At 38.9% G+C, this 17,255-nt stretch overlaps 1 protein-coding gene across 1 annotated transcript; it reads left to right on the plus strand.

The window, feature by feature from the left end:
- The first annotated feature begins 4,407 nt into the window (after positions 1-4,407).
- Positions 4,408-9,163, plus strand: LOC130680233 (putative olfactory receptor 14L1). Its single transcript, XM_057490499.1, has 2 exons — positions 4,408-4,501; positions 8,181-9,163. Exons 1-2 carry the CDS (start codon positions 4,408-4,410, stop codon positions 9,161-9,163), a joined length of 1,077 nt encoding a protein of 358 aa, XP_057346482.1.
- The last annotated feature ends 8,092 nt before the right edge of the window (positions 9,164-17,255 follow it).

Consider the following 17,255-nt stretch of genomic DNA (forward strand, 5'->3'; position numbering starts at 1 on the left):
TCCCTTTCCCAGGGAAATATGTTCTTGAAGAAGTCACTCATGTTTATGTCTAAGAAATTTTTGTCTATGTTTTTTTCTAAGAGTTTTATGGTTTCACGACTTACATTCAGGTCTTCGATCCATTTGCATTTACTTTTGTATATGGGGTTAGACAGTGATCCAGTTTCATTGTCTTCCATGTAGCTGTCCAGTTTTGTCATCACCATCTGTTGAGGAGATTGTCATTTCCCCATTGTATGTCCATGGCACCTTTATCTTATATTAATTGGCCATATATGTTTGGATTAATGTTTGGAGTCTCTATTATGATCCACTGGTCTTTGGCTCTGTTCTTGTGCCAGTACCAAATTATCTTGATTACTGTGGCTTTGTAGTAGAGCTTGAGGTTGGGGAGCGAGATCCCCCCTCACTTTATTCTTCTTTCTCAAGATTGTTTTGGCTATTCGGGGACTTTGGTGTTTCTATATGAATTTGTGAACTATTTGTTCCAGTTCATTGAAGAATGCTGTTGGTAATTTGATAGGGACTGCACCAAATCTGTATATTGCTTTGGGCAGGATGGCCATTTTGACGATATTAATTCTTCCTAGCCAGGAGCATGGGATGAGTTTCCATTTGTTAGTGACCTCTTTAATTTCTCTTAAGAGTGTCTTGTAATTTTCAGGGTATAGGTCTCTCACTTCCTTGGTTAGGTTTATTCTTAAGTATTTTATTCTTTTTGATGCTATTGTGAATGGAATTGTTTTCCTGATTTCTCTTTCTATTACTTCATTTTTAGTGTATAGGAAAGCTACAGATTTATGTGTGTTAATTTTGTACCGTGCAACTTTGCTAAATTCCGATATTAGTTCTAGTAGTTTTGCAGTGGAGTCTTTAGGGTTTTTTATGTACAATATCATGTCATCTTGAAATAGTGACTGTTTGAATTCTTCTTTACCAATCTGGAATCCTTGTATTTCTTTGTTTTGTCTGATTGCCATTTCTAGGACCTGCAGCACTATGTTGAATAACAGTTGGGAGAGTGGGCATCCCTGTCTTGTTCCCAATCTCAGAGGAAAAGCTTTCAGCCTCTCGCTGTTCAGTATGATTTTAGCTGTGGGTTTATCATATATGGCCTTTATTGTGTTGAGGTACTTGCCCTCTATGCACATTTTGTTGAGAGTTTATATCATGAATGGATGTTGAATTTTTTCAACTGCTTTTTCAGCATCTATGGAAATGATCATGTGGTTTTTCTCCTTTTTGTTGATGTGGTGAATAATGTTGATGGATTTTCTATTATTGTACCATCCTTGCATCACTGGGATGAATCCCATTTGGTCATGGTGTATGATCCTTTTGATGTATGTTTGAATTTGGTTTGTTAATATTTTGTTGAGTATTTTTGCATTTACGTTCATCAGGTATATTGGTCTGTAGTTTTCTTTTTTGTTGGGGTCTTTGCCTAGTTTTGGTATTAGGGTGATGTTGGCTTCATAGAATGTGTTTGGGAGTATGCCCTCCTCTTCTATTTTTTGGAAAACTTTAAGGAGAATGGGTATTATGTCTTCTCTGTATGTCTGATAAAATTCTGAGGTAAATCCATCTGGCCCAGAGGTTTTGTTCTTGGGTAGCTTTTTGATTACTGCTTCAATTTTGTTGCTTGTAATTGGTATGTTTAGATTTTTTGTTTCTTTCTGGGTCAGTTTCGGGAGGTTGTATTTTTGTAGGAATTTGTTCATTTTTTCTAGGTTTTCCAGCTTGTTAGCATATAGGTTTCATAGTATTCTCTAATAATTCATTGTATTGCTCTGGGTTCCATCATGATTTTTCCTTTCTCGTTTCTGATTCTGTTGATGTGTGTGGACGCTTTTTCTCTTAATAAGTCTGGTGAGAGGCTTATCTATTTTGTTTATTTTCTCGAAGAACTAGCTCTTGGTTTCATTGATTTTTTCTATTACTTTATTTTTCTCAATTTTATTTATTTCTTCTCTGATCTTTATTATGTCCCTCCTTCTGCTGACCTTATTTCTCACTTGTTTTCCTTTTTCCAATTTCATAATTGTGACATTTGAGTATTCATTTGGGATTGTTCTTCCTTCTTTTAATATGCCTGTATTGCTATGTACTTTCCTCTTAAGACTGCTTTCGCTCCGTCCCATAGAAGTTAAGGTTTAGTGTTTTTGTTGTCATTTGCTTCAATATATTGCTGTATCTCCATTTTAATTTGGTTGTTGATCCATTGATCATTTAAGAGCATGTTGTTAGATGTGTTTGTGAGCCTTTTTGCTTTCTTTGTACAATTCATTTTTAGTTTTATACGTTTGTGGTCTGAAATGTTGGTTGGTAGAATTTCAATCTTTCGGAATTTACTGAGGCTCTTTTTGTGGCGTAGTATGTGGTCTATTCTGGAGATTGTTCGACATGCACTTGAGAAGAATGTGTATCCTGTTACTTTTGGATGTAGAGTTCTATAGATATCTATCGGTTCTAGTGTGTTGTTCAATGCCTCTGTGTCCTTATTTATTTTCTTTCTGGTGGATCTGTCTTTTGGAGTGTGAGTCTCGTGTGGAATTCTCCCGAAATGAATGCATTGCATTCTATTTCCTCCTTCAATTCTTTTATATTTGTTTCACATATGTTGGTGCTCCTGTATTGGTTGCACATATGTTTATAATGGTTATATCCTATTGTTGGACTGAGCCCTTTATCATTATGTGATGTCCTTCTTTATTTCTTGCCACTTTCTTTGTTCTGAAGTCTATTTTGTCTGATACTAGTACTACAACACCTGCTCTTTTCTCCATGTTGTTTGCATGAAATATCTATTTCTATCCCTTGACTTTTAATCTGTGCATGTTTGTTTTTGAGGTGAGTCTCTTGTAAGCAGCACATAGATGGATCTTGCTTTTTTATCCATTCCATTAATCTGTGTCTTTTGATTGGTTCTTTCAGTCCATTTACATTTAGGATGATTATTGAAAGATATATACTTATTGCCATTGCAGGGTTTAAGTTTGTGGTTACCAAAGGTTCAAAGTTAGCTTCTTTACTACCTTACTGTCTAACTTAACTCTCTTATTGAGCTATTATAAACACAGTCTGATGATTCTTTATTTCTCTCCCTTCTTATTCCTCCTCCTGCATTCTTCATATATTGGGTGTTTTGTTCTGTGCTCTTTTTAGGAGTGCTCTAATAATTGAGAGCAGTCCCTCTAAAATACCCTGTAGAGGTGGTTTGTGCGAGGCAAATTCCCTCAACTTTTGCTTGTCTGGGAATTGTTTAATCCCTCCTTCATATTTAAATCATAATCATGCTGGATACAGTATTCTTGGTTCAAGGCCCTTCTGTTTCATTGCATTAAATATATCATGCCATTCTCTTCTGGCCTGTATGGTTTCTGTTGAGAAGTCTGATGGTAGCCTCATGAGTTTTCCTTTGTAGGTGACCTTTTTTCACTCTCATGCTGCCTTTAATACTTTGTCCTTGTCTTTGATTTTTGCCATTTTAATTATTATTTGTCTTGGTGTTGTCCTTTTGGGTCCCTTCTGTTCGGAGTTCTCTGTGCTTCCATAGTCTGAGCAACTATTTCCTCCCCCAGTTTGGGGAAGTTTTCAGCAATTATTTATTCAAAGACTCATATCCCTTTTTCTCTCTCTTCTTCTTCTGGTACCCCTATAATGTGTATATTTTTCCTTTTGGATTTTTCACACAGTTCTCTTAATATTGTTTCATTTCTGGAGATCCTTTTATCTCTCTCTGCATCAGCTTCTATGCATTCCTAATCTCTGGTATCTAATCCACTAATGGCCTCTTGCATCCCATCCATTCTGCTTTTAAGTCCTTCCAGAGTTTGTTTTGTTTCTGTAGTCTCCTTCTGTACTTGCTCCTTTAGCTCTTGCATATTTATCTGCAGATCCATCAGAATGTTTATGATTTTTATTTTGAATTCTTTTTCAGGGGACTGGTTAAGTCTATCTCTGCAGATCCTCTCTCAGGATTTGTCTGGACTATTTTGGACTGGACTAAATTTTTCTGCCTTTTCATGGTGATAGCAGTGGCTGTAGGCAGGTTACAGGTGTGTTAGCTCAGAGAGGAAAGTTCTTTCCTGCTTGCTGGATGCCTTGCTCTTCTCCACTGCCTGGAGCAGCCACCACATTAATCCTCTAAGGTGCTGTGGGCGTGGTGTCTGTCAGAGCAGCACAGTGCCATGTGCGGACTGTCAGGCACACCAGGTGTGCTCCTCCATGATACTGGCATCCCTGCTGGGCAGCTGTGTGCCAGCACCTGCCTTTGGGTCTGACCCAGGCAGCTATATGTTGGGCTGGGATTCTGGTCAGCTGCTGGGAGTGCAGCTCCTCTGGGGCTGCTCCTCCACCACCACCGCTGGTGCACGTGGGCTGCTCCTGGGTCACACAGTCGCCACCATGGCGGGCTCACACGGGCCACTCCAGTTCCACTTTGGTGACGATGCCCCCGGCGTGCACTGCCACTCTCTCACTTCTGGACTGGTGTGTCAGGGTCCGTGCCAGTTCAGGGAGCAGCTGGCTGGCTGTTTAGTGCCATGAGGGGCTTCAGAGCTGTGCTACTGCCCAGGGGATTAGGGCACCTAAGGTTTCCTGGTTTTCCTAGGTGCCAGCTAAGTGTGCTGGGATGACTTCATCCAGCTGTGGGGTCCCTGTCTCTTTAAGACATGCAAAAAGCACTCACTTTCCTTTTGTCTCAGGAGCTCTGGTTACGGAGACCTGCCTACAGGTTTTGCTTTTCCATTTCTCTAATATCCAGCACCCCATGCACCTTGTGTCTGCGCTCCGGGTGAGGTTTTCTAGAGCTGGTTGTTTAGCAGTCCTGGGCTTTCACTCCCTCTCCGTTCCTACTCCTTTCTTCCCACCGAGTTCTGGGGTTGAGGGCTGCTCAGGTCCCGCCAGGCCACGGCTTGTGTCTTACCCCCTTCATGTGATGTTGAGTTCTCACAGATGTAGACGTATCTTGGCTATTGTACTGTATTCACTGGTGTCTCTTTTACAAATAGTTGTATTTATTGGATTTTCATAAATATATATGTTTCGGGGAGGAGATTTCCACTGAACTACTCATGCTGCCATCTTGGCTCTGCCTCTGATGTGTAGGATTTTGATGTTCCTTTTCACACACTTAAAATTTTAACTTTCACACAATATGTGAATAGTGATAAATTACAAATTGGAAAGAGACATTAGATAACTTGAAGTGGATGAATGGATTAAAAAAGAAAGGCCCAACTACATGCTCCCTACAAAAGTCACTGTAGCCCAAAGACACACATTGCCTTAAAGTGAGGAGATGGAAAACTATATTCCATACAAATGGAAACCACAAAGGAATAGGGTGTGGGTTGTACAGCTATCAAAGGATATAAGCTTTGTCAAAACCTCACAGAAAGTAAGAAAGTCACTACATGAGAAATAGTCAATAAAGGGGGAAAATAAAATAATCATAAATTATAGACATTCCAGTATATCCACTGTATGGGCCACCATATCCATTCCTCTGTGGTGCACACTTAAAAGTGGTTTCCATGCCTTGGTGGGGGGGATAAATAACACTGAAGTGACACGCAGGTACCTCTGCCTTTCATGATAGCTACTTAATTTCCACCATGTACATGTCCAGAAGAGGATTTTCTGGATCATATGGTAGTCCTAGTTTTAATTTTGGGGTGCTACCATGTTGTTTTGACTTGTGTCTGTGGCAATTTACCTTCCCACCTAGAGTGTACAAGGTGGACTTTTTATCCACACACACAGCAACCCTTACAGTCTTCAGAAATTTGGTAATAGCCCATGTAATATTTGTGAGGTAATATTGTAGTTTTGATTTGCATTTTCATAATGACAGTGCTATTATGCACTTTCTCAGAAAACTTTTGGCCCCTTGTATGCCTCCTGTTGAAAAATGTCAACTCAGATATATGCTCATTTTAAACTGTTTGGTTTGCTGTTGAGTCTTAAGTGTTCTATACATACACTTGGATGAAGTTTCCATGGGGAGGCTATGCATTTCTTCTGCTCTAATCACTTTTGGGTATGGAATAGACTTTATCTTGATGTTACTTCAGATCTTTTCTACATGGACTTTTCATTTCTTTGTCCCCCTTCCAGCTCACTCCCCTGACACCAAGACCATCTCAACCCACACAAAAGAGTAAGGCACCCTGTCTGGTCTCATGGGCTTAATCAACATGCTGAAGTCCCTTAGTTTCTAAGCTGCATCACCACTGGATTCTCTCCAATCCTGTCCCTCTTGGTGGTTCCAGGCCTTGAAAAGAATTGAAATGTTAGGATGCTGCTTGGATTCAGAGTCCACAGTGTGCCAGGAGGTGATGCGCGGATCAGATCTGCCACTGTTTCCCATGTTCTCTGTGACAGAAAGTTGTGTCTCCATTCTTAGGTTGGTATACAAATGAAACTGTATGCTTTAATCTTTTCAGAATTGTTGTAGTTATATAGAACAATGCATTCATACCCAAATATAAAAGTGACTCATATGTAATAAAAAAAAAGAGCAAACATCTCAATTTTCATTCAGTGCATTGTAGGCTGACACATAATCCCCATGAAAGTTTAAAACTCCCTAAGCTCATGTGGAGGAAACTGTGGCCATTGGTATAGAATGGGGAAATGTATATAAAAAAAAATTATGGGCTCAGATTCACTTTCCAAGAGAGCTTATTTATACCTGTTTACTCCTGTTTTGCCAATGAATATCCATAAGGTGGGAAGGTCCACTCAAGGTTTCATTTCTTTGGCAGGTGACTGTCAGAGGCAATGTCCACAATGCCAGGAACTCTGTCTCCACCAAAGATTAAAATCAGTGTGGGACACAGTAAATCACACACCCACTAGGTGGAATAAGCCAGTCCTTATACTAGCATTTTCATGGCATGAAATATTATTGATTTATTATTAAGTGCACATAATTTCAATACATTGTATCTGTCAATAAATATTTGTAGGTTACCACATTACCTTCTCAGTATCACAGAGACATACCATGGAGCCTGAACCTGTGAAGAAATATGTGTAGTTTAATCATTACCTCTAGAGGCACATGGGTGGCAGCCTCCTTCACTGTTGCCATCCTCACCCTTGGCAAGTCTCTATGGAAAATCCTAATATAACCCTTATTTCACTATTGGATATCTTAATATTTGGAATACTAATTATGGATATTTCAACCTTTTGTTAATATAGGAATATATTTGGAGAACATAGGCAGACCTGGAAAAGCATCAAGGAAACGGAGGACAAGTATTGAGTTTCAAATTTTTAAAAATCCATATATATTAATATGAATCTAAGAAAAAAAATAACATTAGGCTAAAATAGCAAGACAGTGAAGATAACATATATTATATGATAGCATTGATAGGGAGACCATGATAATAGAAAATGAAGCATATGCTTCCATATGAATTTTAGGATAAGCTATGAAGGTTCTCTAAAATGCCTCTTGGGATTTGGTTTCAAACTGAATTTACAAATGTAATATTCTAATTGGCTTTGTTAGTATACAAGTATACCACTGATTTTTTAAAATGCTGATCTTGTAACCAACAACGTTACTGGATTCTCTTATTCATTCTAATGCAATATTTATCATTTATCATTGATTTTATATGTTTCCAGTCATCATCTATCCAAAAAAGAGAGATGTTTTATCTTTTACTGATTATGACTTCTTTTCTTCATGTCATTCTAAAATGTTAAGTTACCTAGTAAATGATGATAATGGGTATCCTTGACTCATACTGTTAAATTTATTGGGAAAATATCAGAAAACACCCTAGATGCCTGACAACAGGAAAATCTTTGTGAAAAATGTTGCATTGTTTTAAAGTCATGTTTCCATTGAAAAAGTGCATTAAAGACATTTAATAAATTTTTTAGGCACAATAAAAGGCAAAACAAAATGAAATGTTATACAGTTAGGCAAAATAATAGAGAGGTTTTTCCCTGGCTCAGATTACAGAAGATTCATACTGATTCAGTTTTTATATTTCATTAATTTTGTGACACTTTCTCCTACATAAAAATTTATTATTGGCTCTCACTGTAAAAACAGTAATACTACATTCCACCAAATGGTTAAAATGCATTTTAGGATTCATTGGCCTTTGATACATGTAATTTCACTTCCAAAGCTGTTTTTTTCTGTGTAGTTGTGACATGGAGGCACTTTGGCCCAGTGGCTCATGTGCGCTTGACTTACAACAGTGACACTTGGGAACACACCATGGATGTGATGATCAGCTACACAGGAGTCACTGAGTTTCTCCTTCTGGGATTCTCTGAGGACCCAAGGAGGCAAAACCTTATTGGATTCCTGTTCCTTGTGGCTTACCTAGCAGCCCTGTTAGTAAATGGACTCATAATCATCGTCATTACATCGGACCCTCGGCTTCACACCCCAGTGTATTTCTTCCTGAAGAACCTGTCCCTCATAGATCTCTGCTACATTTATGTCACTGTTCCAAAAGTTTTTCTCAACTCCCTGATGAACAGGAACACAATATCTTTCCTTGGATGTGTTTCCCAGGTGGTGTTCTTTGCAGGTTTTGGTGCTACTGAATTGCTTATTCTCACAGTGATGTCCTATGACCGCAACGTGGCCATCTGCCACCCGCTGCACTGTGAGATCATCATGAGCAAGGGGGCCTGTGGGCATATGGTGGTGGCTTCATATGTCAGTGCATTGGTTTATGGAGCCATGCATGCTTCAGTGACATTTTCAACAAATTTCAATTCCAATAAAATCCACCATTTCTTCTGTGATATCCCTCAGATTATGGTGATCTCAGACCCCAAAATGAACATAGATGAAGCTTCAGTGTCATTAATAGTTGTAATTATGACAATAATATGTTTCACCTCCATTTCATATTCCTATGTCAACATCTTCTCTGCTGTCTTGAATATCTCCTCCAAGGAGGAAAGGTCCCAAACCCTGTCCACATGCATCCCTCATCTGGTGGTTGTGGCGCTGTTCACTTTCACAGGTGCCTTGGCCTACTTGAAGCCACCCTCCTCCTCTCAGACCATCCTGGACCTCCTTTTGTCTGTGTCTTATACTGTGTTTCCTCCAATCATGAACCCCATTAAATACAGCCTGAGAAATAAGGATATGAAGGCAGCTCTGGAATGAGTTCTTATTAAAGAAGTACAGAAAATATTTTAACTATATTTGAAAGTGGTGGGAAATAATACATTTCTTAAATTCTAACAGAGGTGCATGCTTCATATTGGACATCAGTGAGGCAGAGAAGTGTTTTACAATTTATGTTGTCACAAAATCATCACAGAATGATGATTCATAGTTGATCCTTGATTGATGAAGTTTGATTGAAACTTGCAGTGTGAAAAATTTGGGATGTTTATGGAACAATATTCTAGGGACATTGGTGTATTTCATTTTCAAGGTAGTCCCAATGTAGTGTGATTAGGAAGAGGGTGAGTTACCTGGTTTAGCTTTTAAGAAGCAGGCATCTATAGAGATCAGGGTCCTCTAAATATGCATGAACTCTTGAAAAAAGGGCAACTAGTTCAGTTCTGAATTGTTCCAGGAAGGCTTCATCACCACATTCATTAGGGGAGCAGAAGGATTCATTGCAAATCCACAAGTGTCCACAGAAAGTGCCACACAAGCAGACTGCATTTGAGGAAAGTTTAGGAGTGACTTAACTAATGCACCTGCCTATTGTTTTGCTTTGTAGTTGATGATCCATCTTTGTCCATTTGAAATCATGTAAAATAAATACTGTTAAGAACAGGTTACATTCTCTGACATGTATTTCAGACATTTTCCCTGTTCCTAGTAGTACCTACAACAACATAGATACTCTCACAACTAGCCTCAGTAATTAAAGCCACATTTTTAGCAACCTTTGTTTGTATGACATTGCAGTGAGGCCATGTCTGCACCATCCTACAGGAATTCCCTAACTCGTCTATTATGTAGTTGTTGATAGAGATCAGGTGGCTGCACAAACTGCAAGGGTGAACCCTGGTTGAGCCTGAGAGCTGGAGTTGCTCAGATGGCCCCAGTGCCTTGGGCCAGGCCTTGTGTCATTGTTCAACTCTTCCATCGTTCTGCACTGCTTACTAAATGAATGAAGCTACCATTATGTGGAGAATAACACCTGCCTATAATTTTTACTAAATCACTACATTTATTCCTGGTTATGCAAAGTAGGATGTGAAAATACTAATGTTCTTTATGCACATTGTTTTATGTAAAATGGTTAATTTACCTTCCTTTAAGTTGAGGTTAGCTCTGATCAACTTCTCTGGACAGACATTTATTTATTTTTTTGTTTTTATTTTTTTTAATGGTGTTCTACATACAATAAAATGCAAAATCCTTAGTAGATTTAAAGGAATTCTGACATGTATATATATACATAGATATAGTCATGTCACCATCAGCCAGATCAGGATGTCAAACAATCTCACTACTTTTCTTCCTTCCTGTAGTTCAGCAATTCCTTCAACACCCTCCCCTGTGGTAATGACCTGTGTCTTTTCTATGCACACGATGGACAAATATTTATAACCAAAATTTTAATACAGAACTCTCTGGTTGACATTGACAAGTATATTGGTGACCCTTCTTCAAAAGCCTGCTAGGAACAACTGAACACTGACCTATTTGACAGGTTAGGTGGGTAGGTAACTGAAGGAAATGGAATCACTTTGTCAAAGAGGTATCTCCCCTCTGTGCCCATTGCAGCAGTATTTATAACAGCGAGACATGCAAACAACAAAAGTGTCCATCAACATGTGAATAGACTGATAAGTTGTCATATATATATATATATATATATATATATATATGTATGTGTTATGTACACATATGCACACAGGGGTGGTAGTATAGCATGGAGAATATTGTCAATGATTCTGCAACATCTTTATAAGTTGATAGGTAATAACTCCAGTCATGGGGTGAGGATATAATTATATGTGGAACTGTGTGTATATTTGAAACCAATATGATTGTATGTCAACAATAATTCAATTAAAAAGTAAAAGGAAAGATTATATATATAGCCAAAAAAATCTTGTCATTTGTGACATGTATAAATATTTTTTGAAATGAATCACACAGAAAAAAATAATACATTAGCTCACTTATGTGTGGAATATAAATAAAAATGAAATGATTTATAGAAAGTAGAAGTACATTCTTGTTTTCCAGGACTGGAAATAGGGGGGGAAGGTAAGTGAAGGTGGTCAAAGATGCCATCTTATAGCTATAAGATGACTAAATCCTGGAGAGCTAATATGCAGCATATAAATACAATTAATAATTATGCATTGTATTCTTGAAACTTGCTTAAAGAGCAGATCTTAAATCTTTTCATTGCAATAAAATGCGGTTATTATGTGAAGTGGTAGACGTGGCAATCATTTTGTAATATGTACACATATCAAATCATCCCATTTTATACCTTAAATGTACATGTGTCAATTATATTTGAACAAGGTTGGATAAAAATGATCAAAAGTATGTTACTGAAATAAAGAAAGTGAATCCAGGAATGTGCTGGCCTGAGTTTGATTTGTCTCCACAACAAACTTGTGCAATTTGGCTATTTTCTTAATATGCCCCTTAAACCTCTGGTCAAAAGAGATTCTACTTCCATGAGTTACTGTGATTCCACAGTTAGGTGGTATGTGTCACATTCCCAGAATAAAATACGCAAATATAATTTTTCAGTATTTATTTGGTAAATTAAAAAGCCTCACATAATAAAAATTATGTGAACATCATGAGGTGTTTATTCCAACATGGTTAACTAAAAGGAAACTGTATCTTATAGGATCAACAGGAAAACATAAGATAACCATGCTTGATGTCTAAATGCATTACATCTCCTTTAATATATTAAAAATGGAAATTTCTTTAAGGAAAATGTATTCAAGCCAAAATATACTCCAAGGTATATTATTTTTATTAAACCATTACCTGAGACACACTGAAATCAGAAATGGTTATTACACATGAATCTTCAATTAACGAAACAAAGCAGGTATAAATCTGTCCTATCAAATGCAAGTATCCCTACAGTAGTAGAGGTAGATTTGGTCATTAGATTTCCTGCATAGAAATGATTTTTAAATGACATGTGTTAGGTGAAGTTGTTACCAGTGAAGATGCTGCTTTGCCAGGATCGTGTTTTAGAAGCTAAGATATATAAAGTCAGCAGACAAGAGTATGGAGCAACCAGCAGTTTTTAATGTAAAGAAAAAAGGAAAGAGTAAACCTCCCACTGACCAGGAGGGCCCAAGAGGGGATGCCACTAGAACTGCATTGTCTGGGCTTTATCAGCACAGAAAGCATGAAGGTGGCTGGGAGTTATTGCTGGGACCTGTTGCTATGGCCAAGTTGGGATGAAAGGGAAGAGAAAAAAATATTTTTTCTTTGGCTGATTTTCCCAGATGTCCAGGGTGAGGCTTCTTGTTTACTGTGAAGCCTTGACCATGACTTTGCCTTACCAGGGCCTTGAGCTTCATGTGCCTGAGTCCCACCTGCCTCAACCCCACCTCAGAAGAGGGAACCCTCACTGTCACTAGGCAGAAGGGCAAAGACCACTTGGGCTGTTTCCTTCTGACAATGGGTGACTCCTGGGGAACAGCAGTGTGGGTTCAGTCTCTGAGTGGCCTATCTAGTGACCCCTGGTAAATGTGGGATGACTGTCATGGGGAGTTCCATTTGCATCACCATCTGGAGCTTGATGGACTCTATAAAAGAGGTGACAGATTTAATTAGAAGACTAAGTAGACATGGTCCAAATATGAGAGCAAATAGTATCACTCCAGGGAGGAGAATGAAGGGTGCCAGCTGGGGCCACAGCCGCCCAGGGTGGATTTGGTCAACTAGCCCAGCCAGGAGTCCTGCATTTCCCTTTCTGTGAGCTCATTAAAGAGATGGATGTGCTGCCTGATCCTCTCTAAATTGCCTTCTACTAGTCCTGAGGTGATAACATAAAAACAGCAGGTCTCACTGGGCACAGCACAGTTGCCCCTTGCCTCAGCCGTGAGCATATCCAAGGCTCTCCTAATCAAAGAACCGCCTGAGCTGAAGAGTCTGAGGCTTTTTCTTGGGTTTCTATGGCTCCTACTATTACTTTCCAGGTGCCGTACATCACTAGGGAGATGTTCCTAATCCTCCTTTCAAGCTCAGGAATCCCTATAAACCAAAACAGGCCAATGAATATTAAGTATCCAGGCCATTCATGTCTAATATTACACTATCTGTGGATGACCCACTGAAATCAGAGTTCTGGGGCACCTGGCTCCTAGGCTGGTGCCATAGTGACACATCCAGGAAGGGACCTGGGTCAGGCAGCTGCCTGGAGGTGAGAAAAAAGGTATGTTAAGAGTCAATACATCAGGTATAGTTGCAATTATTGTGCACCCTCTCCATTCCTTCAGCAGGGCCAAGCACACATTTGTTCCACAAAGAAAAATTGTCAGTCGCAGCCAGTGAGACTCCAGGGGACCATCATTGCTGCTAAGAACATTTGTGTGAGGTTGGGAGACTACTAGAGTTGGCCAAAATAGTGGAAACCCATGGCCCTCAGGGGTCAAAACTAGAGGGTTGTAAGCTTGTGAAATAATCATGCGCACACAAAGGAGAGAAGTCGGTGAGGGATTCATTATGAGTATGAGGAATCTGACCCTGAAGGCTTCAAAAAATGAGCTGAATGACATGAAAAGGAGGGTAAGGCTCGGGGATGTCACAGGAGATGTTGAGGACTGTCTTTGTTTTAGTTTCAGGGCCAAGAGTCTCTTGCCCCAGTGAATTGTTGGTTATGGCCCAAACTTCATTATCATAATGATTGGCTGCATTAAATTTATTATTGCTCCACCGTAACCAGAGGCCAGAGATTTGCCTTGCAAACATGGATCTCGGTTGATGGTATAGGAAGGCTATAGACATCAAAGTCCTCTTGCTCTTCAGTGGAATCCCCCCGAAATTGTGGCTTCCACTCAGGAAAGGTATGATTATACATAAAATGGTGTAGAAATAGAAGACCCATGTCCCATGAATCAGAGAAGCAGAGACTGGCTTTGTCAGCAAGGTTCTGGACCGTGCCTACTTGCTTAGCTAGTAATGGAGTAACTGACTGTGGATCAAGGGACCACGGGCCTCTACCTAGTCCATCGTTTTTGGTGGTGGTGTAGTTTGTACAAGAAAAACCCCAATATTGTGTTATGGTATTAGCAATTGTTTCTGGTGATATCTGAATACTAAGGAGATATGTGTCATCCACCAAATGATCTCACCAGGGGCAGATCCAGTTATTAGTTAGATTAGCAATTTTGTTAACTACTAGAGTCAGAGAATACATGGCTGCCATGAGAGTAGTCAATAAGGAGGGTGTCCATAATAGCAATAAGTGTGGTTTAAAGTCATTGCTTGTACTTTAAACCCAGCAGGGCAGAGATACTGCTGGCCACTGGGAGGGGGTCACAAAAACTTTGAAAAATAGGGAAACAAGAAGTTCCACTCCCACAGTGATGCTGAAAAGGTCCCAGGGCTCTGGAGTTATGAGGTGCTTCTCTTAGGCATCTGCCACTGAAAAAGGATTTTCAGATCTCCTACAAAGTTTCAGGAATAATGGGGCAGGGAGCCCTCCTTGATCAGAGGACGGCTTGGTTTTTCAGACACCGAGGCATTCAGTCCGGAGTGATGGATTGGAGACTTGTGCCCTGTCACCTTTGTTGCAGTGGGAGTGAGAGGAATTACTGTAAGCAGTCCTTCCCATATGTGGGTGAGAGAAGAACCAGTAGAGGGAACTATCTTAACTAAGACTAAGTCTCCTGGCTCAAAATGAGGACTTCCTTCCCTTCTCGAGCTGTTTCTAGTTTCTGGAGGGTTTGCTGGAATTGGGCCACAGAGGTGACCTGATTTACTTGTGCAACTGTCTCTGTGTCAAGGAGGAAGTTATTGGTCAAGAAAAGCGTGCCACCATGGATGTCCACAGATCTCCCAACACAAGAGACCCAAGGAGGACAACACCAAGACATGATAATTAAAATGGCAAAGATCAAGGGCAAGGGCAGTGTAGTAAAAGCAGCCAGAGAGAGAAAAAAAGAACACCTACAAAGGAAAACCCATCAGACTATAATCAGACTTCTAAGCAGAAACCTTACAGATCAGAAGTGTGTGGCATGATGTATTCAATGCAACAAGAAGGGCCTCAAACCAAGAATACTCTACCCAGCAAGATTATCATTTAAATTTGAAGGAGGGATTAAACAATTACCAGATAAGCAAAAGTTGAGGGTATTTACCACCCACAAACCATCTCTACAGTGTATTCTGAAGGGACTGCTCTATATTGAAGTATGCCTAAGCCTAAATAGCTGTCACCAGAGAAAATAAAACCACAGCAAAGGAAGTCGACAAACCAAATACTAACCAAATACAAAATTAAATGAGTTACCCACAAAGTCAATCAAGGGATACACAAAGAGCACAGAATATGTTACCTAACATATAAAGTGTGGAAAAGGAAGAAAAAGAAGGGAGAGAAAAAAGAATCTTAAGACTATGTTTATAATAGTGTAATGTGATTTAAGGTATACTTTTGGATAGAAAAGAAGCTGCCCTTGAACATTTGGTAACCATGAATCTAAATACTGCAGTGGGAATAAGTACATATCCCTATCTATCAATAATCACCCTCAATATAAATGGACTGTATGCACCAATCAAAATGCATATCACAGAATGGATAAAAAAGCAAGACCTGTCTCTATGCTGCCTACAAGAGACTCACTTCAAACCCAAAGGCATGCACAGACTAAAAGAAAAGGGATGGGAAAAGATATTTCATGCAAAAATAGGGAGAAAAAAGTAGGTGTTGGAGTACTTCTATCAGACAAAATAGACTCCAAAACAAAGAAAGTAACAGGAAACAAAAAAGAACACTACATGATGATAAAGGAGTCAGTTCAACAAGAGGATATAGCCATTATAAATATCTATTCACCCAATAAAGGAGCACCTACATAAGTGAAACAAATACTAACAGAATTAAAGGGGAAATAGAATGCAAGGCATTCATTTTACGGAATTCAACACACCACTCACTCCAAAGGACAGATCAACCAGACAGAAAATAAGTAAGGACACAGAAGTACTGAACAGCACATTAAAACAAAGGGACCCAACAAACAACTATAGAACACTCCACCCAAAAGCAGAAGGTTGCACATTCTTCTCAAGTGCACATGGATCATTTTCCAGAATAGACCACATATTAGGCCAAAAAAAGAACCTCAGTAAACTTAAAAGGATTGAAATTCCACCAACCAACTTCTCATATCACAAAGGTATGAAACAAGAAATAAATTGTACAAAGAAAACAAGAAGGCTCACAAACACATGGAGGCTTAACATCATGCTCCTGAATAATCAATGGGTCAATGACCAAATTAAAACAGAAATCAAGCATTATATGGAGACAAATGAAAACAACAGTGCAGCACACCAACTTCTGTGGGATGCAGTGAAGGCAAAGGAAATGGCCTTTATTATGTTGAGGTACTTGCCCTCTCTACCCATTTTGTTTAGAAGAAAGTATATAGCAATTCTGCCCTATTTAAAGCAGGAAGAACAATCCCCAAAGAACAGTTTAAATTAACAATTATTGAAACTGGAAAAAGAGAACAAATGAGGCCCAAAATCAGTAGAAGGGGGACATAATAAAGATTAGAAGAAATAAATAATATTGAAACGAATAAAACAATAGAAAAAATTAATGAAACCAAGAGCCTGTTATTTGAGAAAAAACAAAATAGATAAAGCCCTAGTCAGACTTCTTATCAAGAAAAAAAAAGATTCTATACACAAAAACAGAATCAGAAATAAGAAAGGAAAAATCACTATGGACACCACAGAAATACAAAGAATTATTAGAGAATACTATGAAAAATTCTTTGCTAACAAACTGGATAACCTGGAAGAAAAGAACAACTTTCTAGTAACCATATTCCCAGACTGACCCAGGAAGAAAAAGAAAATCTGAAGAGACCAATTACCAGCAGTGAAATTGAATTGGTAGTCAAAAAACTATCCAAGATTAAAATCCTTGGACCAGATGGCTTCACCACAGAATTTCGTTAGACATTTACAGAACTCATAATAACCATTCTCTTTAAGGTTTTCCAAAAAATAGAAAAGGAGGGAATACTTCCAAACTCATTCTATGAAGCCAGCATCC

The sequence above is a fragment of the Manis pentadactyla genome, chromosome 13 (assembly GCF_030020395.1).
Source record: "Manis pentadactyla isolate mManPen7 chromosome 13, mManPen7.hap1, whole genome shotgun sequence".
Taxonomy (NCBI): domain Eukaryota; kingdom Metazoa; phylum Chordata; class Mammalia; order Pholidota; family Manidae; genus Manis; species Manis pentadactyla.

Excerpts from the sequence above, each read along its gene's own strand:
- LOC130680233 (XM_057490499.1), top strand. The coding sequence starts at position 4,408 with ATGGCGGGCTCACACGGGCCACTCCAGTTCCACTTTGGTGACGATGCC. Across the intron at positions 4,502-8,180 it reads TTCTGGACTGGTGTGTCAGG|TTGTGACATGGAGGCACTTT; the intron begins GTCCGTGCCAGT and ends TTTTCTGTGTAG.